Genomic DNA, 20,619 nt, shown 5'->3' on the forward strand with positions numbered 1-20,619 from the left:
CAACCTGAGCCTGGTAAAGTTCATTCTGCAAAACGCTTTAACCTTGCCTCCTCCTGCTTCCCCCTCTCCCAATTTCCCTCGTGTTCTTTATTATAGGGGATGGTTTTCTAGGAAATGAAGGGGATTTGAAACCAAAGAATATCAATAAAGATGGGGGAGGGAGCAGAGGAGTGTGCTAGTTCCATGCTTCCAGAAACCTTAAAAAGGCTTTTTGGCCTGAAATGCTTAAATATGTTAGTTTAATATGATTCATCATAGGATCATAGGGACCATTTAGTCAAATACCTCCATTTTATAGATGAGAAAACTGGGATCTAGAGAGGTTAAGTGCCTTGCCCAAGGTCATACAGGTATTAAAGAAGGCACAATTTGAACCCAGGTCCTTGGATTCCAAACGCAGTACTCTCTGCCCCATACCATACTGCTCTGACCATACAGCCTGGCTGACCAGCTGGTAATTTTGTCTTCTGTTTTTCTATAAGCACTTTATTCCAATTCATTTTTTCTGAAAAGATAAGAGGTAATTATCTACTCAAAAACACAAAACAGTAGTAATAATTTATAAGCAAATATAGCTTCATTTCACTAACTTTATTTGTATTTTACAACTTGAAAATTATCTTTTAATTTCTTTCTGAGCTGTATGTGTGCTTTAACACATGTATATGACATCTCCTATGTAAGCCTTTAAAACTTTATTTGGTATACCTCATGTTTTTGGTGTACAGAGGTTCGCCTCGATTTTTTTCAATGCAGTATGACACACATATATTTAACATTATTTCTTGGGCTTGGCCTATGGGAATTATTCACATTTTTTAAATTAGAAATGGGATGCCTAATAACATATAAAACATAAAACAACAACAACCTGGCTTTGAATTAGGACGTAGAGCTACCTTCATACGCCAGAATGAATGTAACAGTGTATATGCTTAAATGAAGTGCTTGGATGGGCACATTCCAGATGTTTAATGCATTCTATGAATAGCTTGCTTTTCATTTTGGTGCCTATAAGTCCATCTAGCTCAAGATATACCAGACAGGTAATTCGAGAAGTAGCGGGGATCACATTTGAATGACAAAGTTTCTAAGTCTTTTATTCTCCTTTGTAACGAGGGGGCCGTTTTTCTTTAAAAGCCAGAAGACCTTCAAGTCTGTCTTTCGTTGGAATAATCTAAGAAAAACAAAAAATGTGTAAGTGCTAGAATGACAGAGATCAATGAGAAAAATACATAAACTCTATGCTGGTTTGTTTTTTTTTTGTAGCAGGGAAGGCAGGGAGATTGGGGTTGAGTGACTTGCCCAAGGTCACATGACTAGTAAGTATTAAGTGTCTGAGGCCGGGTTTGAACTCAGGTTCTCCTGACTTCAGGGCCAGTACCACCTAGCTGCCCCTACTCTATAGTTTTCTTTAGAAAACCAGTTACAGGTCATAAAATTCATATGCGAAGAAAAGCAAAAGAAATATACAATAATAATCATTTTCAAAATTCTTTCATTTTCCCTTCAAATATAGTTTGAGTGACTTTTTTCCCCTTTGGTATATGAAAATGTCTATTTTTAAATTATTATTTTCAAGAAATAAGTACTCACTAAGTAGGTGAAAACTACATTTTCGGAACAACACAAAAATATAAAATATATATATATCAGAAACTTTTTTAAGTTAAGTGCAAATATGACCTAAAATGAATTTAAATTTTATGGGAAAAAATGATTAAAACCCACATGATTTATACATTGCATATACTTTTAACTCCCAAAGTAAATATACTATTTAAAATAGTCATTTCAAAAGGCTGTAAAAGGACTCAGAACTATTCTATTGAACTTTTAACATTTAAGAAGATATTAATTAGGTTGATAACTAATCAAAATACTGAATTCTATTCAAGGACCAATATTCTAACTTGACTTTGGTGTAGGGCAATGGTGTCAAACTCAAATAGAAACAGATCTTTTACAGCTGCATATTGGCTTAGAAAACCACAGTTTAACATTAGCAATCTTTTACTGTATTTTTATTTATTTTGCTAAACATTTCCCAATTACATTTTATCTGGTTCTTGCTAGCACTGGGCATATAGGCTCCAGGCTCTACTTGCCTTGAGTTTAAGACCTCTGGTGTAGGAAAAGACCTATATTAGACTAAATCACCAGATTACTACTACAAACACATGTAAGCTAATCTAAATATTTAAGAAGTTTTCATAATTGAATCTAGCAAATTCAATCCAGTAAAAAGAATTGGTCCAATTTCTGGGACAAAGGAATTCATTGGTAATACTAAAGCACTAAAAAGCATTAATTTTAATTTATTTGCATGTAACTCTTGTTGGAGTTATTTATATCAAATCAACAAACATAATAAAAATATACTATGAGCCAAGAACTATGTTACTTACTGTGGAGAAACAGAAAAAAAAATGAAAACCTTGCCCTCTAGAAGCTTACTACTGTTAAATAGTATTTTTAAAAATGTAGTAAAAAATAATTTAACTTTAAAAATTACCTGAGCATAACAGGCTTCTTCTATTGCTAAACCTGTGATTAAGTCCACCTGGGGAAAAAAGATATTATTTATTTTACAAAGAAATAACTTACATGATACATATACTATAACCCAATTATTTTATCCTCCCAGAATTTGAACCATAAGTTTTGGTGGAACACATGACAAAATGTCTTTTGATTTTCCAAAAGTTGACTGTTTTGCAACCATTAGAAATTCTATTTACTAAAATAATCTTTGAAAAACAAGTTCTCTTTTCTCCTTTGAACCTATAAAGATAATAGTTATATGTTCTCTTGGTCCTAGAAGGAAAGGATTTCTCTTCATCTCTTCCCATAATTTAACTCACAGAATGCCATGGTCAAACCCAAGGTTTAACTGAATTTTTTCCCTATATAATGTCGAGAACAAAGGTATGATTATCTTTGTGTGTGGCTAAAGTGGGGCAGAGGACTAGGTCATGGGAAATGACAAGGTTCAGGAACTGAGTGGTTACGATATTTGAAGGAGAGTCAAAAAAGTCCCCTATTATAAGGTCAGGAGTTGGGAAGGAGAGAAAAATGAGAGCCAGGTACTAAACTCATTGAGAATGGAAGGGGAGTGATCTGAGGTCTGAAGACAACAGGTACCAGGATTTTGATCGAATAGTAGATGTGAATAGCATAAAGCTCAAAAAAAAAAAAAGGTTATTGAATGATGAAGACAGGGAGAGAATCTGGAAGTGGCGATGAGAAGCAAGGAGTATTTCAACTCCTCCACCTCAAACAGTGAACTGAGGAGAGTGAGGAGGCAGCCAGTACCAGAAATGGTCTGTGTCACCAGTTAGAAGTAAGAGCTAGTAGATAGAAGGAGTGAGAGAGGAAAAGATTTAAGATGAAAGGAAATTTAGTGCTTATGAAGCAGGCATTCCAAAATGAATAGTGAAAGAGTTGAGTGGAGTTAGGTTGAAAATGTGGAGTGGGAGGATTGAAAGGGAAGAGAATGAAAAACCAGATGGTGGGGGTAGGGGTGGAGTAAGGTGATGACCTATAGCAGTTCAGAGTTAATGCTTTCTCCCCACTGCCACTCTGAGGTTCCACCCGTAGCTCCCCTAGTCAGTAATTTCTCCTCCTTTTAGGTTCATCACAGGCTGGTTCTCTGATTAGGGGATGGGAGAGGGAGATATACAAACACACACACACATATATGTACATATGTGTGTATATATATATATGTGTGTGTGTGTGTGCATGCACATGTACATATACCCAAACATATAAGAATATAGGGGATGTTAAAAGATATCTATCAAAATCACTTTTACCTTGATGAACAGATTAAGTATATTTATTGATAATACATGTTAGTTAGAATACTATTAACAGCTTCTTGTCAAAACAGAAGAATGTTATCAAACATTTGCATTTTTAAAAAGGAAAATGTATAATATTTTTACGCTCAACAATACTTTTTAAGGATATTGCCTTTAGAAAACCAGCAAACCATTCTGTTTAGACAATGCTGGCATATGTAACCATTTAGGGGTTAGAGACTTTTAAGTTTATGTTTGTAGTACCTCCCATATAAATTCTCCATGATGAAATATTTACATTTTTTTCTAATACTTGAGCCTAGAGGCATAATGTATATCTCTTTGTATCTTAAAAAAAATACACATCCTCTTTTTTCCTATGTCTCGATTCATGAATTTGAGTACTTAGCTAACTCTGTTAAGTGCATCAATATATACATATATCAATACATCTGTAGACATATACGCAGTTGGGGGCGTAGGGAGTAGCTTCACTCAGAACATGCTTCTTAAGTCGAGTCTTAAAGGAAACTAAGGATTCTAAGGGGCAGAATTGGAGACACGGGGGTGGCTAATGTAAAGGCCCAGAGAATGGAAAAGGACTGTCACACGTGAGGAATAATAAGAGGGTCAGTCTAGGTCCAGGCTATGAATGTCTTTAAGTGACAAACAGAGGAGTTTGTATATGATCCTAGGATCAACAGAGTGAGCAATACGGTCAGATATCCACTTCAGGAAACTCCCTTTTGTGGCTGTCTGAAGGATGAACTGGAAATAGGGAGAAGATCAGTTAGAAGACTACCGCAACAATCCAGAGGAGAGGTGATGAGAGGAGCACCTCAATTAGGACGGAGTCTCTGTGAACAGAGGGGAGAGATGTGAGAAACAGCAAGGCAGAAATAATGAGATATTGGCAAGTAAGTGAACACGTGCGGTCAGTGGGAGGAAAGAATAGAGGTTTAGTAACAGGAATGTTGAGAACCTGCGAGACTCGTGGCACCTTTGATACAAATGAGAGAATTTTCTTAAAGGTAGTTTCTGTGGGTTGCTGAATAGTGATTAAGTTATAACTATTCTGGGGGGCTGGGGCCTGATACAAAAGACTGAAATCCTACACAGTGATGGAAGCCAGCATGGGTAGGAAAGGAAAGAATTGGGTAGTATAGGTAATAATAGGTAATGGGGGTGTTGAGATTGACTATTTGTGAGAAAAGTAGGAATGCAATCCATCTTCTCACCCTCTCAATTGACTGCACACTCTCTCAGATCCATGGGTCATCCCACTGTGTCTAGAGGATAAGTTCATACACACACACATACATACATATACACGTATCAATCTTAGAATGAAAGGCCCTAGAAACTTGAGGGTGGGTAACATGAGTAAGGGCCATCAGCAAAAGGTGGGATTTGAGCTGAGTCTTGAAATCAGCGAAAGCAAGAGGTAGTAAAGGTGAGGAGGGATATATCACTGTGTTAAGAGAATGATTACTGAGATTTGTTACTACCAAATTAATAATCAGTACCAACCATAACCTCAGAAGAATAAAAACAACAGAGCTAAAAAAAGAATAGTCACCTATTTTTCTAAATAGCAAATCACTGTATTAAGTGATATTTATTTTCTTTACTCTTTTACATTTCATTTAGATACAAAAGGCACTTCCCAAACATTCAAATGCCTCTCCCCAACAGCCTCTACAGAATATTATTTACCAAGAAAAGATTAGACTAAACTGCCTAACATGATTATGGTGATTATGTCTAATAGCTCATGTTATTATTACTTTTCTGGTTTAAAAACGTTTAACAAAAAGGAAGGATGTGTGCTATATTTTTCATATCTCAGCACCAACACAATCTGTTTTATTTGACCTGAATTTTGCAACCAAATATAACTTCAAAAGCTATAAATAACTTACAGATCTTAAAAAACCTTTTTTTTTAATTTTTTCTTTTTTTTTTTTTTTTTTGGAGGGGGAAGGTAGGGCAATTTCAATTAAGCGACTTGCCCAAGTCTCACTTACTAACTTACTAGTTCAATGGCTAGTAAGTGTTAAGTGTCTGAGGTCACATTTGGACTCAGGTCCTCCTGATTCCAGGTCCTGTGCTCTCCTCACTGCACCACCTAGCCACCCCGAAAACTATTATTTTAAATCTTCATTAAACCCTTTGCCACAACAACAAAGATTCCAATGAACTTACCTCCATGCCTTGATTGATAGCTAGTTTTGCCACTCTCATTGCTACAGGCCCCTAAAATTCATAAGGAAGAAAAAGAGACTTTGTGTAGTTATGTAAATGAATCTGTTGCATACCTAGTATAATGCTGAAATCCCTTTAATTAAATCTGAGTCATATAAAACAATAATACCTGCAAGGTGCTATAAAAAGATATAGATTTCTTTAATTATAAATATGCACAAGGATCTAATTTTAAAAAACCCCACAGATCCAAACCTAAGCATTGTGATGTTAATAGTTACAATTATTTAGATGTAATGTTACTGTTACACTGAATTAAAAAAAAACAACTTGTTCCAATAAAAACTTAGAAAGGAGGTTGAAACAATGGAATTTAGGCATATTTCACCATAACAGCAATAGCTCACTTTCATTTGGCATTTTTCCTCTCCATTAGCATGAATACTGAATTAGATATATTAATAAAAATAAATACTGTCACCACACACTGTCCTGACATATTACATACACAACTCAGTAATAGTAAAAAATGGAGAATGGTTGATGATATTCTCTTACGTCACTCAAAATATTACTATTTTTTTAAGGAAGTCTAATTTGCTTACTACCATGTAAACAGAATTTACCTAGGAGGAAAATGACCATGTGTGTTTATTTTTTTTCTAATGGGTTAAAGATCAAGTAACTTGTCATCTAATTATATCTTTTGTGAACACTTTTAAAGAACTCACTAGAAAGGAATTCTAGAAGTTCTTGTGAATCCATTATTAGATGTCATGTTAATTAGATTCTCTTTGAATACCTAAAACAATTTTTTTCAAGATAATATCTTGATTCAATGCTATTTGGATGAGAAGTAGCTTTGGGAAGAAGAAGACCCATATTCAAATTCTACCTTTGACAACTGCTTGGGAGGGCAAGCTTCTTAATCTCTCTGAACTTCATTGTGTTGTCTAAGACTTACCTAACAATTTAGAGAAGAGGTGCTATTCTGCATTGGATGGAGGGAATTCCCAAACATGCAAAATCAGATTCTTGATTGTAGTTACAAGTTGACTACAACTTGTGTCAGTATCTGTTAGGTATTCTTATGAATGGGATTTCTGATTTAAGAGAGATACAAGCTAAGTATATTAGTAAGTCAAATCATTTTTCCAGGAATAATTTAATAATTATCTATTCTTATTTTAGTACAAAACTAAAGGAAAATAATTTTTATTCTCTTTCATCATTCCTTCCTTACTTCACTGTTAAAACTTTCAAAATCTTTATAGTAAAACATTTTTGTATAAAATATGAAAGCTTTAAAAAAAAAAAACCTGCTTTCAAATCATGCCTAATCTAACCTCCATTATAAGGAAACTTGAGCCCCAACTTCTTGTATATTCTTTTCTCGTCTCAGGTGTAAGTTGAGAATTTTAGACACTTTGGCCTCAGCCAATATAGAAATGAAAGACATATACCATCTTTAAAAAGCTTTTTTTCTATCATTTAAAAGAATAATCATCAAGAATAAGTTATAGGGGAGGCCAGGTGGCACAGTGAGTAAGAGCGCCGGCCCCAGTGTTGGGAGACCTGGGATTGGTTCCGGCCTCTCAAACTCGGCACCCACACAAAAATAATAATAACTGGCTGTGTAACCTTGAGCAAGTTACTTAACCCCGACTGCTTTTTTTTTTTTTAAGAATAAGTTATAGGTCCTCCATATTCCATCTCAAATTTTATTTGGTAACATTCATAAATATATCTTTATAAATTTAGAAAATTTTCAAAGTCTTTTTTTTATCTTCCCTGGAAGATTGTCTTGCAAGGCAACTCAGAAAACAAAGAAAACTTCTTAGAAAAGAGCCTAAATCTGAAAGCACCCCTTTACCTTCTGCAATTGTAGTTCCAAAGTACCAAAACAAATGAGGATAGATGATTCTACGAATCATATAGTTTTTAGCTTGTCTATAAACATTAATTGATCATATTTCCAAACATAAGATCTTTTTTCAGTGATCAACAAATGCATGTATTACAGGAGACACCAAATCATATAAACTTTGACATTTTCAATATAAATGAAATTAGTAGTCACAAGGAAGTTAAATGGAAAGATATCTTACAGGTTTTCTTAAAGAGGAAAATAAAGGAACTGGCATACTGTGTGGTTTCATAATGCAATCAAAGGCAACAAGAAAAGTCATTTTAGGGCACATTTGGTCATCCCGTATGGCAGGGCTCATGACAAGCATAGGCAAAAGAAAGCTACCGTGAAGATAAATGAAGCTTAAGTATCAACGTTTATTGAAGAAAATATGGAGGTAGAGAAATTCTAAGAAAAACCCGAGAGTGAAGAGGCACAGGAGTTGAGTACCAAACAGCATTATGAAAATGAAATAACTTGTTTTTAATAAGTAGTAAATTACTACTGACGCTCACATCATTTAGCTGTCTTTCTATATTAGATCAATGAACTTCTAGAGCAAATATAAAAATAAATTCCAAATAAAAAAAATTAAAATGAGAAGATAAGGTATGCAACAAAGGCAATTCCAAGTGGATCTACTTAACAGGCTGCGGGTGCCCAAAAATGTGAAATATATTGAAGAATGGACATCAATAGAGACTGCCGTCGCCTCTTAAAGAATTCACCTCATAGACACTGGTGGTCATGATAAGGAAAAGCGAATTATTCTAGAAGCTGCCTCTTTCAGCAAACATGGAAGACAAGGTCAACAAGAGTCTAGAATACGAACTCATTTGCAAAATCTTATGGAGGAAAATTTTTAGGCTTCCTCTAAGAAAAAATAAACAAACAAAAAAACTTCCTTAAATATTTTCCTTAAACTTCCTTTAAAAAAAAATTACAACTACCCAAAAATTTAATAGGTTGCTTCAACGAAATAGTGGGTTTCCCCATCACATCTTTGAGCAAAGGCTAGATGACCACTTGTCAGGTATGTTGTAAAGGGAATTCTTTTTTTTCTTTTTGGAGGGGGGAAGGCAGGGCAATTAGGGTTAAGTGATGTGCCCAAGGTCACACAGCTAGTAACTGTTAAGTGTCTGAGGCCAGATTTGAACTTAGGTCCTCCTGACTCCAGGGCCAGTGCTCTATTCACTGTGTCACCTAGCTGCCCCATGTAAAGGGAATTCTTTATGATTCTGTAAGTGAAGATTATGAAAAAAAATAGCCTTAAAGATAGCAAGCAGTAATGAAGAAGAAAAACAACTTTGCAGAAAATTGGAGAAACAAGTTATATTGAGGGTCCAATTTAATCCTTGGATTAAACTAGAAGGACGACAGATAAAAGGTGAAACAGATCTATAAAGATTTTTATAACATAGTTTTCATCACAAAAGACAATGGAACTCCCACATTTAAATTTTCATATCAGTTTCCTTTAAGTGGTATTTCCTTTAAGTAAGTAAGAATGCCAATAAGAGGAGATGGGAAGAAAAAGCTGAACTGGATCAAATATAATTTAAAGATATTTATTGTGGAGGTGAATTGATTGTAAAGATATTTGAAAGATCAGATGATGCAAGCACCTAGGGAAAATCACCTTAATGTTACAAACACACACACACACACACACACACACATCCATACAACTACTAGTCCATATGCCTTTCGCACTTCTATAAAATATGTATAAAAATACTTTATACGTGACTTTAGGGCATCTTCACTGAAGGTATGAAGAGAAAATGGTCCCTTGAGACTTACAATATACTAAGGGAGAATAGACATGTTTATAAATAACTACAAAAAAAAGCATGTGATTGTAGTGGCCCAAGGTTTATAGAACTTTAGAGGAAAGCTTCATAGAGGATGAATTTAAGTTGGGCCATTAAAGGACAGACTTTTTAAAAGGATAAGATGTAGTCGAGGACAGTCCATTAGATGCGGCAGTACTGGCAGTGTACAGAATGCTAGACTTTGAGTACTAAAGATGTAGGTTAAAATCCTACTTCTGACATTTACTAGCTATGTGTTCATGGGTTTAGCTTTTCTTAGTCTATTTCTTCATCTGTAAAATGGGGATAACAGTATTGTAGTTGAACTTACCTAAAGAAACGTGATGGCATAGAGGCTAGAGAACCAGCCTCACCCTCAGTAACACTTCGGGTTTGATCCTACTTCTGACACATGGAGTTATAAGACTTCGGACAAGGAAGTCATTTAAACCCTTTGCCCCAAGCGACTCTTTTATGACATCTCTCTCCAGTATACACTGCTAATCTCCACAGATCTTTCTCTGCCATGGCATAGAAACCTCTTTACTCTAGAAACTAACTCCGTTCCTAGACTGCTTCTCTCATTGGCAGTACTTTCTTCCTTTGAGGATGCCTCTTCTTATTGGATGTTTCCTCCCATAACCTCCAATTTGAGGAGCAGAGCTAGGCCAAAGAAGTCTTTATCCTTCTCTGGCTGCACAGCTGACTCATTGCCACAATACTTTCTAAACCATGCTTCCAAGCTGGGCATCTTTATCTCTCTCCTCATCTTCAACTCTCTTTTATGTATTATCTTCCACATTATAATGTAAGCTTCTTGAGGGCAGGGACTGTCTGCTGGTGCTTTGCTATTCACTGCACCATTTAGCTGCCCCTAGAGAGGGGTCATTTTAGAGAGTGTGCCAAATAGTGACTGTGTTATCAACAAAGGGTTTAGCATAGTGCCTGACACATAATAAGCACTTGATAAATGCTTGTTGACCAAGTAGCCTCAGAGGCAGTATGTTTCATCACTCAGATCAGATACTTATACCTTTGGTCCCTCCACAAAGTATTCTGCTTCATAGAAGGGTTGTTGAGGCTTAGAAGAAATAACTTAAGAAAAGCACTTTGAACATTTTAAAGCAGTACATATTATCATCAGTTATTGTTATTTAAGGTGAAGGAAAAAACATTAAGAGCAAGTATGGAGGCGGGATGCAGGTAGAATAAACGGGGAATAGCTAATAGTCTATTTTTGTGATAGCCAGAATACATGTGAGGAGAAGCAGTAAGAAAAAGCTAGAAAAGTAGTCTGGGATTAATTGTGGGAAGCTCTGTGCACCAACCTAAAGATGCAGATTTTATTTGTTAGCTGGTAGGAAAGCTTTGAAGATTTCTTATCAACAGGAGCAAAACAAGTGTGTAAGGGGATAAATGGAGGGAGGAGTAAAGCCTCAGAAAGAGTGAAGAAGGATAGATATGATCTATCAAGATAGTAGAGAAGTAATACACGAGGCTGGAAACAATCAACTTTGAAAAATCATTTAACGGACTGTGCCAAATCTTCGTACAAATGCTTTCTATTTAGTGTCAGGTTTTGAACCAATTATAATTTCTGTAAACATAGAAGAGAGGGGTCATTTTTTTTTTTTGCTTTTTGGAGGGGGGAAGGTAGGGCAATTGGGGTTAAATGACTTGCCCAAGATCACACAGCTAGTTTTTGTGTTACGTGTCTGAGGCTGGATTTGAACTCAGGTCCCCCTAACTCCAGGGCCAGTACTCTATTCACTGCACCATTTAGCTGCCCCTAGAGAGGGGTCATTTTAGAGAGTGTGCCAAATAGTGACTGTGTTATCAACAAAGTCATATACTAAAATAAGTAAAATACAGACATGTGTAGCTACTTTAAAAACTGGATACTTAAAATGTATGTGACAGCATTATATTAATGTTATTACTATTAATTAAACTATTATTGATAATATTAATATTTGGAATAAGATGCTAACAAAACTCCAAGAAGCAATTAAAGAATCAAACAAATTTATCATGGGTAGGACAAGATATTAGCCTACTTAATGTATGTTCTCAATTCTAGTTTTATCTTAAATCTTACTAAAATCATTTTATCTGTTTATGAAAATGAGAAAAATATATTAAAGGAAAGTCTAAGGTATGTATATTGACTAACAAGGGAAAAAATGAAAGAGTAAAATACAAAGTTAAAATAGAAAGAAATAGATTTTTTGTTAGCTTAATAAATCATCTATTTCACAACTTAAAAAGAATTTTTCTTTCAGGGAGTTCACATTCCCAGTAAATCTGCTTACTACTTTTTGTTAACTATTTTATCAATCTATTATAAGGCAACAACCGGATAAAAGACTATAACCAGAAATACCTGAGGTAAAAATTCTCTTGCTAGGGCTAATGCCTTCCTGTAGGCAGCATCCCCTGTTTCATTTTGTTCTAAAACATGGCTGATCAATCCTATTGATTTTGCTTCCTGGCCGTCTAATACACGAGCAGAGAAGATCATTTCCTTTGCCAGAGCCATGCCAATGACACGAGGCAACCTCTGTGTTCCTCCTGTAACATGAACAAAAAAGAAAAATGCAAGCAAGGATTTGATACAAGTTTTTAAATGTAACATCAGAGAATTCCAAGTTTCAATATACAATTTTCATGGATATTTTTTGTTTTTTGCTCTTCCTTATCTCCAAAACGTCCCTTCCATCGCTACTATTAAGACAACTGTTCTTCCTGAAAAGGAATTTTCTTTTAAAGAGAAAAAAAAGTTTTACAAAACTAATCAACGCATGATGCTTGAGGTTTTGTAGAAATTCCATGCAAAGTTGATAAATAAATATATGCTTTGTATCATTCCCATTTATTAGGCAACGTGTTTGAAACCATTACTGCTACCTTTGTTTTTCTGGAATTACCTAAAGCATCTTAATTGACATATGAATCTCCTGTATATAACATATTATTGATTCATCTTTCTAATCCATTCAGCCTCTCTCTTCAGTTTTATAGGTGATTTTATTCTATTGACATTAATGACATGATTTATAAGTTTTTTTTTTTTGTCATATGTTATGATCACATTTTCTCTCTCTCAAAGAAGGGGAGGGGTACAAGCATTTATTAAACACTAATTATTAAGCACTTACATGAAAGGCATTGTGTCAAGTGCTTTATAAATATTATTTATTTGATCCTCAAAACAACTCTATGAAGTGGATGCTATTATAATCCTCATTTTATAGATGAGGAACTAGGCTGGGGATTTGTCCAGGGACACAGAGCTAGTAAATATTTGAGGGTGGATTTTTAACTCAGGCAATATTGATTTCAGGTCAGAGCTCTATCTACTGTGCCAACTAACTGTTCTATTGTTCTTCTCTTTTCTCTCTCCCCACACCTCAAAATAAAGAAGGTCATAAAGAAAGTGATACGTATGAACACTATAAATGCAGGGCTGTGTTTCTGCTCCTTTGCCCTTTATTTTTTCTAGGCAGTTCAGATCTAAGATAGTGAGTTTTGCCTTTTCTTTTAAAATTTCCTTTATAATCTGAAGATTTTTATGCTTGTGATCACTTTCTATTCCATATACTTCATTTTTTTTTTTTTAGGAATCCAAAAAGAATGTTTAATGCAAGTTAAAGGTCAACATGCCTCAACAACCTTCAGTTGAAGAAAGTTTTATTTCACTGAAACTTGGAAGAAAAAAAGCTTTCATAGAACTATAAATTTAATAAACAGTTGGTAGAAACATGCATATAATATGTTCTACATATTTATGTATATGTTACATTCATTTTTATATACTACACATAGATAATGTAAAATAATACATAATACCAATATGTTATTATATTAATTTATACACATATGTATTAATTTTAAATGTGTTTATATAAGTATATTTATTCATTTATATATGAATATAAAATGTATTGATAGGTACTCTCACAACTGTTATATATACCCAACTTAATCTTTATACTGAAAATCCAAGTAGAAGCTGAAGGTATATATTAAAGTTTGTTTTGAAAGATAGCAGCATTTCAGAAAAATGATGCACTGGGTGACATTTTAGAGTGGTATGTTAAGTAATTAAAAATGACAATTAAAATCTACTTGGCTGGGGTGGAGCTAAGATAGCAAAGCAGGAGAAGTACAGTAGAAATCCTCCAAAACAACTATTCCATAGGGATCTAGAAAATGTACCAGAAGAAATCCTGATTAGGAAAAAAAATATATCTTAGTCGCATTTCTAGCTCAGGTCAGTACAAGGACACAGAGTAGTCTGTGGACAGCAGAAGCATGCCCATGTAGAGAATTTCAGGACACAGCTACTGAAAGAGGACTGAGATTTTGCATCAGGGCAAGGTGAGGTCCCACAGGGGACCCTGACCTTGAGAAGGATGTAGGAATGGGTGTCATAGGCAATTCTGTCATTCACTACCCAAATCTGGCTCATGAGCAGACTAAAGATGAGTCTTGTTCATTGAGGTGGAATTCCAGCATAAGGAGTGATTGCAAGCTATGTACTGAGCTGGAATAAGTTCAAAAGCAAACAATGGCTGTGTAGCTTCAAGTCTCTCAGTTATAGCTTTCAGTCTAGTATGAAACCTGTAAGGAATAATCTGGTATTTTGTCACTTTGAAAATGTAGAGTTTTCCAGCTGGCTGAGAGTGGTTAAATCCAGCATCAGTTTACTGGAACTTCCAACTGGGGCAAGGCAACAGGAACATTATGCAGACCCAAACATAAGTCAAGAAGTTGCAGAGTTCAGACCAGGAGAGCAGGGACCAGACTTTTCCCTGGATCAGAATGTACACTATGTAGAGCACTGAAAGTTGGGAGGTCACAACCTGAGTTGTCTTTGAGATCCTGAGATAATGCAACACTCAATATGCCAAGAAAGCAGGAGGAGGATGCAAGGACAATTCGGCTCAGACATTCTCTCTAGAAGTATATAGAACCCAGCCCTAAAACAAAGGCCAAGGAAAAATGAGCAAGCAAAGAAATAAATACATAAAAATTCCACCACATGAAGCTATTATTTGTGACATGGACACTCAAGACACAAACCCAGAAGAAATTATAACTCCAAAACAAAGCAAAGCCTCTATAAGCAAAGTCTCAAAGAAAAGCACAGCTCAGGTACAAGAACAACTAGAATTCCTGGTGGAATGAAGCATGAGGTTTTTTTTTTCCTTAAGTTAAAAAATGATTTAAAAAACCAAATGAAAGTGGTAGAAGGGAAAATGGAAAAAAAATAAAAGCTATGGACAAAAGATCTAGAAAGATTAACAACTTAGAATGAGAGGTACAAAATTTTAATGAAGCAAAAGTCTCCCTACAAATGAAAACGTATTAAATTGAACACAATAACTCTATGAAACAACAAGAAATATGAAAACCAAATCAAACTGAAGAAATAGAAGAAAATGTAAGGTATCCTACAGGAAAAATAATAAATCTGGAAAACAGGTCAGTGGAGAGGTAATATAAGAATCACTGGACTACCTGAAAGCTAAGGACCAAAAAAGAGTCTAGACATCATATTTCAAGAAATCCTCAAAAGAAACTGCTCAGATGTTTTAGAATCAGAGGACAAAGCAGAAATACAGAGTATACTGGGCATTTCCTAAGAGAAAACCCCCAAATGAAACATCCTGGTATCAAGAGCTCCCAGGTCAAAGAAAAATATCACAAAATGTCAGAAAGAGGGGGAAGAGTCAAGATGGCAGAGATTGGCACAAACACAGTGTGGGCTCCCCTCCAATCACTTCTAATACATGTAAAAATGACTCTGAACAAACTTTAGAGGTACAGTACCCACACAGACAAAGAGAAACAAAGCTCCAGCTGAAAGAAGCTATAATGCCAAGCAAAGGCAACTTCCCAAGGTTCAAAATACCAGCATAGCTGCTCTCCATTTTATTCAGTGAAAAATTAAGAACAGAGAAGATCAAAATATGACATCATTCAAAATACAGCATTTACCAAGTGTAATTCAATAATCTCCAAGTACTACCCCAACCCTGGACATTATAATTCATTTAGTCAATCCCAAGACCCTCTTCTAAGTACTACTCCACCCCTAGGCTGTACATTCATTTAGTCAACCACAAAGACCCTCTTCTCAAATGGAGATTAGTTACCAATCATAAGCAAAGTACATTAATTTGTTCGATCACAGAGCACAAAAAGGTCAAAAGTTCCCCACCCTTGGATTACAATTGAATAGGCCATCTACCCCAGAGTTACAACAAGCTTAAGCACAGCATTTACTACCCAAAGAGAAGTCTTTTCTTCATCTTGACCCCAGGAAAGTTCTCAGCAATCTTTGTTCCTGGGGAGACAAAGCTTAGCAAGGCCACAAGATACATCGCCAGTGTCTTCATTAATTCACTCTCTGCAGAACAGTCTCTGGAGCTCTAAACCAACAGCAAGGTTCCAATACCTCTGCAACAACAGCACTGTCCTTCACCAGTGGAGAGAATTCACTCTCTGTCTGCAGAACAGTCTCAGCACAGCTCTGAACCAAAAGCCAGGTTCTAGAACTTCTGCAACAATAGGACTGTCCTTCACCAGTGGACAAATCTGGCAAAACAACTTCAAAACAGACAAAGTACCAGCATAACAGCCATGTCTCCTCAGTCCTTGGCAGCTCTGGGTGGCAGCTCTCAAAAGTCCTGGGGAATTCAAAGTGGCCCTCCACAATCTTCTCTGTCTCTCTCTGCCTCCAAGATGCTGCTTCCAAAAAGTTCTTCTGCCTCTCTCTTTTCTTGTGTCTCTCTAAATTTACGTCACTAGCTCCTCCCAGTTAAGCCCTCTTTTTTCACATCAAAGTCCATCCCACAAGTGGGATTCACAAGCTCTGGGTTTTAACACAATCAATCCAAAAACCAAGCCAATACAGGGGGATCTTTAAATTCCATTACTGTTACAGAAGCCTGGAAGGCTGACAGGAAGGATCTATGGCACCAGAATGGGAGCTGAGCACAGCCCCATGGTCAGCCATGTGGTTTCTGGCCCTAGGGCGGCCCCAACCAGCAATGGGCATTAGCAGACTTCAGGAGAGAGAATCACAGCAGCTGTGGCGGTTTTCAGAATTATCAAACCATAAATTCCAAAAAGAAAGTAAAAGGTAAGTATGAAACTTTAAGGGAACAGGGGGACCAAGAGCATGGGCCAGCCCCTGCCCCCAGGGTAAGAAGTGGTGGCAGCATGGCGGCAGCTGTGCAGCCGCCATTGCTTGGCTATCTCAGGAGATCCTGGCTTATAGATTGCAGTGGGACCAAGCGACCATTCAGAGGGTAATCACTCTTTATTTAACCTGCTTGGATCTGGATCGAGGTCTTGGGTGGTGGTCCTGGGGTGTGACCAGTGAGCCAGAGCTTGTGTTGTCTGCAGAGAGGGTGCCCAACTCATAGCTCCAGCAGCTGCAAAAACCCCATTTGGGGTTTTGGGACAAAGCTCTTTCCATTCTGGAAGCAGAGTTCTACTGTTGCAAAGTGCTCAAGAGTCAAATAATTGACTGGAAAGATGAACAAGCCTAGGAAATGTAATCTAACCATAGTTTCCTTTTTTGGGGCAAAAAGGATCAAGTCATGAAGCAGGAGGAAGGAAGTGAAATAAGAACTCCTACATCAAAAGCATCCAAGAAAAATATGAATAAATTACAGGCCATGGAGGAGCTCAAGCAGGATTTTGAAAATCAAGTAGGAGAAGTGGAGGAAAAATTTGGAAGAGAAATGAGAATGAGGCAAGAAAATCATGAAAAGCAAGTCAACAGCCTGCTAAAGGAGACCCAAAAATACACTGAAGAAAATAACACCTTAAAAATATACTAAGTCAAATGGGAAAAGAAGCTCAAAAAGCCAGTGAGTAGGGGTGGCTGGGTTGCATAGTGAATACAGCACCCGCCCTGGAGTCAGGAGAACCTGAGTTCAAGTCCAGCCTCAGACACTTGACACACTTACTAGCCATGTGACTTTGGGCAAGTCACTTAACCCCAACTGCCCTCCAAAAAGAAAAAAAAAAGTTAGTGAGGAGAATGCCTTAAAAAACTGAATTTGCCAGATGGAAAAGGAATTTCAAAAACTCCCTGAAGAGAATAACTCCTTCGAAGTAAGATTGGAGCAATTGGAAGCTAATGACTTTATTTATTTAGCCTTTTGGAGGGCAATTGGGGTTAAGTAATTTGCCCAAGGTTACACAACTAGTGTTTTTGTGTGGGTGTTAAGTGTATGAGGCTGGAACCAATCTTGGGTCCTCCTGACTCCAGGGCCAGCGCTTTACTCACTGCTCCACCTAACTGCTGAAGCTAATGAGAAATCAAGATACTATAAAACAGATCCAAACAAATGAAAAAATAGAAGGCAGTGTGAAATAGCTCAATGGAAAAACCACTGACCTGGAAAGGTATATTTAGGAGATATAATTTTAAAATTATTGGACTACCTGAAAGCCATGATCAAAAAAAGAGCCTAGACACCATCTTGCAAGAAATTCTCAAGGAAAATTGCCCTGATATTCTAGAACCAGAGGGCAAAATAGTAATTAAAGAATTCACCAATCACCTCTTGAAAAAGATCCCAAAAAGAAAACTCCTAGGAATATCATAGCCAAATTCCAGAGTTCCCAGGTCAAGGAGAAAATACTGCAGTCAGGAAGAAACAATTTGAGTATTACGGAAACACAATCAGAATAACACAAGACCTAGCAGCTTCTACACTAAGGGACTGAAGGGCTTGGAATATGATATTACGGAGGTCAAAAGTGCTAGGACAAAAACCAAGAATCACCTACCCAGCAAAACTGAGTATAATGCTACAGGAGAAAATATGGTCATTCAATGGAATAGAGGACTTTCAAACATTCTTGATGAAAAAACCCAGAGTTGAAGAGAAAGTCTGACTTTTGTAACTCATAAGACTGTTCTCAGTATGAGCATAGTTGAAGGGAATATATGTGTGTATACATATATATGTATACATACATACATATATGTATGTATAGGAGGGTGTATGTGTATATAAATAAATATGCGATTGTGGGCATATGTATGTTCATGTATACATAGAGGGCACAGGATGAATTTAATACGAAGGGATGATATCTAAAAAATAAAATTAAGAGGTGAGAGAGGATTTTATTGAAGGACAAGGAGACAGGAGGAGATAGATTAGGATAAATTATATTCTATAAAACAGGCAAGAGAAAACTGTTACAATGGAGGGGAAGAACAGGAAGGTGAAAGGGAATGGATCAACCTTATTCTCATTGAATTCGACTTAAGGAGGGAATAACATACACACTCAATTGTGTATCTTACCCTACAGGAAAATAGGGGGGTAGGGGATAGGAGGGGGGATGATAGAAGGGAGGGCAGATTGGGGAAGAGGATAGTTAGAAGCAAATATTTTTGAAATGGGATAGGGTCAAAGGAGAAAATGGAATAAATGGGGGGTGGGATAGGATGGAGGGAAATATAGTTGGTCTTTCACAATATGACAATTATGGAAATGATTTGGGTAAATGCACGTGTACAACCTATATCGAATTGCTTTTCTTCCCAGTGGAGGTAGGTGAGGAGGGAGGAAGGAAAAACATCCGGAACTCAAAGTTTTAAAAACAAATGTTAAAAAAAAATTGTTGGGGCAGCCAGGTAGCACAGCAAGTAAGAGCACCGGCCCCAGTGTCGGGATGACCTGGGGATCGAATCCGGGCTCAGACACTTAGCACCCACCCAGAAACACCTGGCCGTGTAACCTTGAGCAAGTTACTTAACCCCAATTGCTTTAAAAAAAAAAATTGTTTTTTATATGCAACTGGGAAATAAGATGTACAGGCACTGGGGTATAGAGGTCCATCTTGCCCTGCTAGAAATTTAGGGAGGTAATAGAGAAGGATATAGGGGAGAATGGATTGGGGTAAGGGGTATTCAGTGGGCTTACTATTTTGGGGTAGGAGGTAGGGGAAAGATGTGGAGAAAAAATTGTAACTCAAAATCTTGTGGAAATGAATGTTGAGAACTAAAAATAAATACATATTAAAAGTTAAAAAAAAAGTCAGAAAATTCATGTACTGAGGAGGCACAGTGAAGATCACACAAGCTTCAGTTGACACCAGATCAGATTAGAGAATTTGGAAAAGGATATTCCAGGAAGCAAAAGATACAGGCTTACAGTAAAAGTAACTTACATAGCAAAACAGCATGGGAGAAATAGAGTACTCCCATGTATTCCTGATAAATAGATCAGGGTTGAATCATGATTTTTTTTTCTTGTTTTATAAGATGGCAATAGGGAAAAACTAAACTAAATTAAAAAACAAACCAAAAAACAACCACAGTTTGGTTGCTGTCCTTTGCTCTCAAAGAGGACCAAAATGACATCATTATGTTGGAGTCAAGGTACAGTGTGTCTGACTGTACAGGCTCAGAAGGCTCTACCACAGGTTGGGCACAAATAGTCCACACTTGGAGTGGAGATGTCTAAATCTGCACATCTCATGTTTCTTTTGAGCTACTGCAGTTCCACTTTGCTCATAGAGCTTAATGCTTTCTTTGATGTGGGCATGCCTTTCTGGGTGGGCTTCTGCCAGTGATTCCCATGTCACACAATCTATTCCAAAAATTTTTTGAGAGATCTTGAGAGTGTCCTTGAATTACTTCTAACCTCTGTGTGAGTGCTTGCCTTGTATTTGTTCTCCATAAAATAGTCTTTAAGGCAAATATACTTTTGGTCATCAAACAACACTGGCCGTTGTTTGAACCCACTGGAGTTGGGTTCTTTGCGGAAGGGTTTGAATGCCAGGCAGTTCAGCTCAAGAAAGGACCTTGATAACTGGAAACTTATCTTGCAGATGATCTTCAGAA

The 20,619-nt window shown here is 36.6% G+C and overlaps 1 protein-coding gene and 1 long non-coding RNA gene across 8 annotated transcripts in view; one reads left to right on the plus strand and one right to left on the minus strand.

Moving 5' to 3' along the window:
• The window catches only part of LOC138160707 (uncharacterized), a 159,026-nt gene extending 145,245 nt beyond the window's left edge, over positions 1-13,781 (plus strand). The window contains exon 3 of the long non-coding RNA XR_011168194.1: positions 13,355-13,781. This is a non-coding gene — a long non-coding RNA (uncharacterized lncRNA). The remainder of the gene's footprint in view (positions 1-13,354) is intronic.
• Positions 1-20,619, minus strand: part of AUH (AU RNA binding methylglutaconyl-CoA hydratase) — a 218,563-nt gene that overhangs the window by 5,336 nt on the left and 192,608 nt on the right. For 6 of the 7 annotated variants that reach the window (XM_069087435.1, XM_069087425.1, XM_069087417.1 and 3 more), the window contains 4 exons: positions 12,118-12,305; positions 6,012-6,062; positions 2,516-2,563; positions 559-1,177 (listed from right to left, as the gene is read on the minus strand). In XM_069087435.1, the coding sequence (XP_068943536.1) occupies positions 1,100-1,177; positions 2,516-2,563; positions 6,012-6,062; positions 12,118-12,305 (365 nt within the window). In that variant the 3' untranslated portion in view covers positions 559-1,099. Of the gene's footprint in view, positions 1-558; positions 1,178-2,515; positions 2,564-6,011; positions 6,063-12,117; positions 12,306-20,619 lie in introns of those variants that run through there. The other variant, XM_069087402.1, reaches the window with a different exon arrangement.

Source organism: Petaurus breviceps, unplaced genomic scaffold (assembly GCF_028583685.1).
Source record: "Petaurus breviceps papuanus isolate PSGF00001 unplaced genomic scaffold, PetGlider_PUasm1.0 118, whole genome shotgun sequence".
Classification (NCBI taxonomy): Eukaryota; Metazoa; Chordata; class Mammalia; order Diprotodontia; family Petauridae; genus Petaurus; species Petaurus breviceps.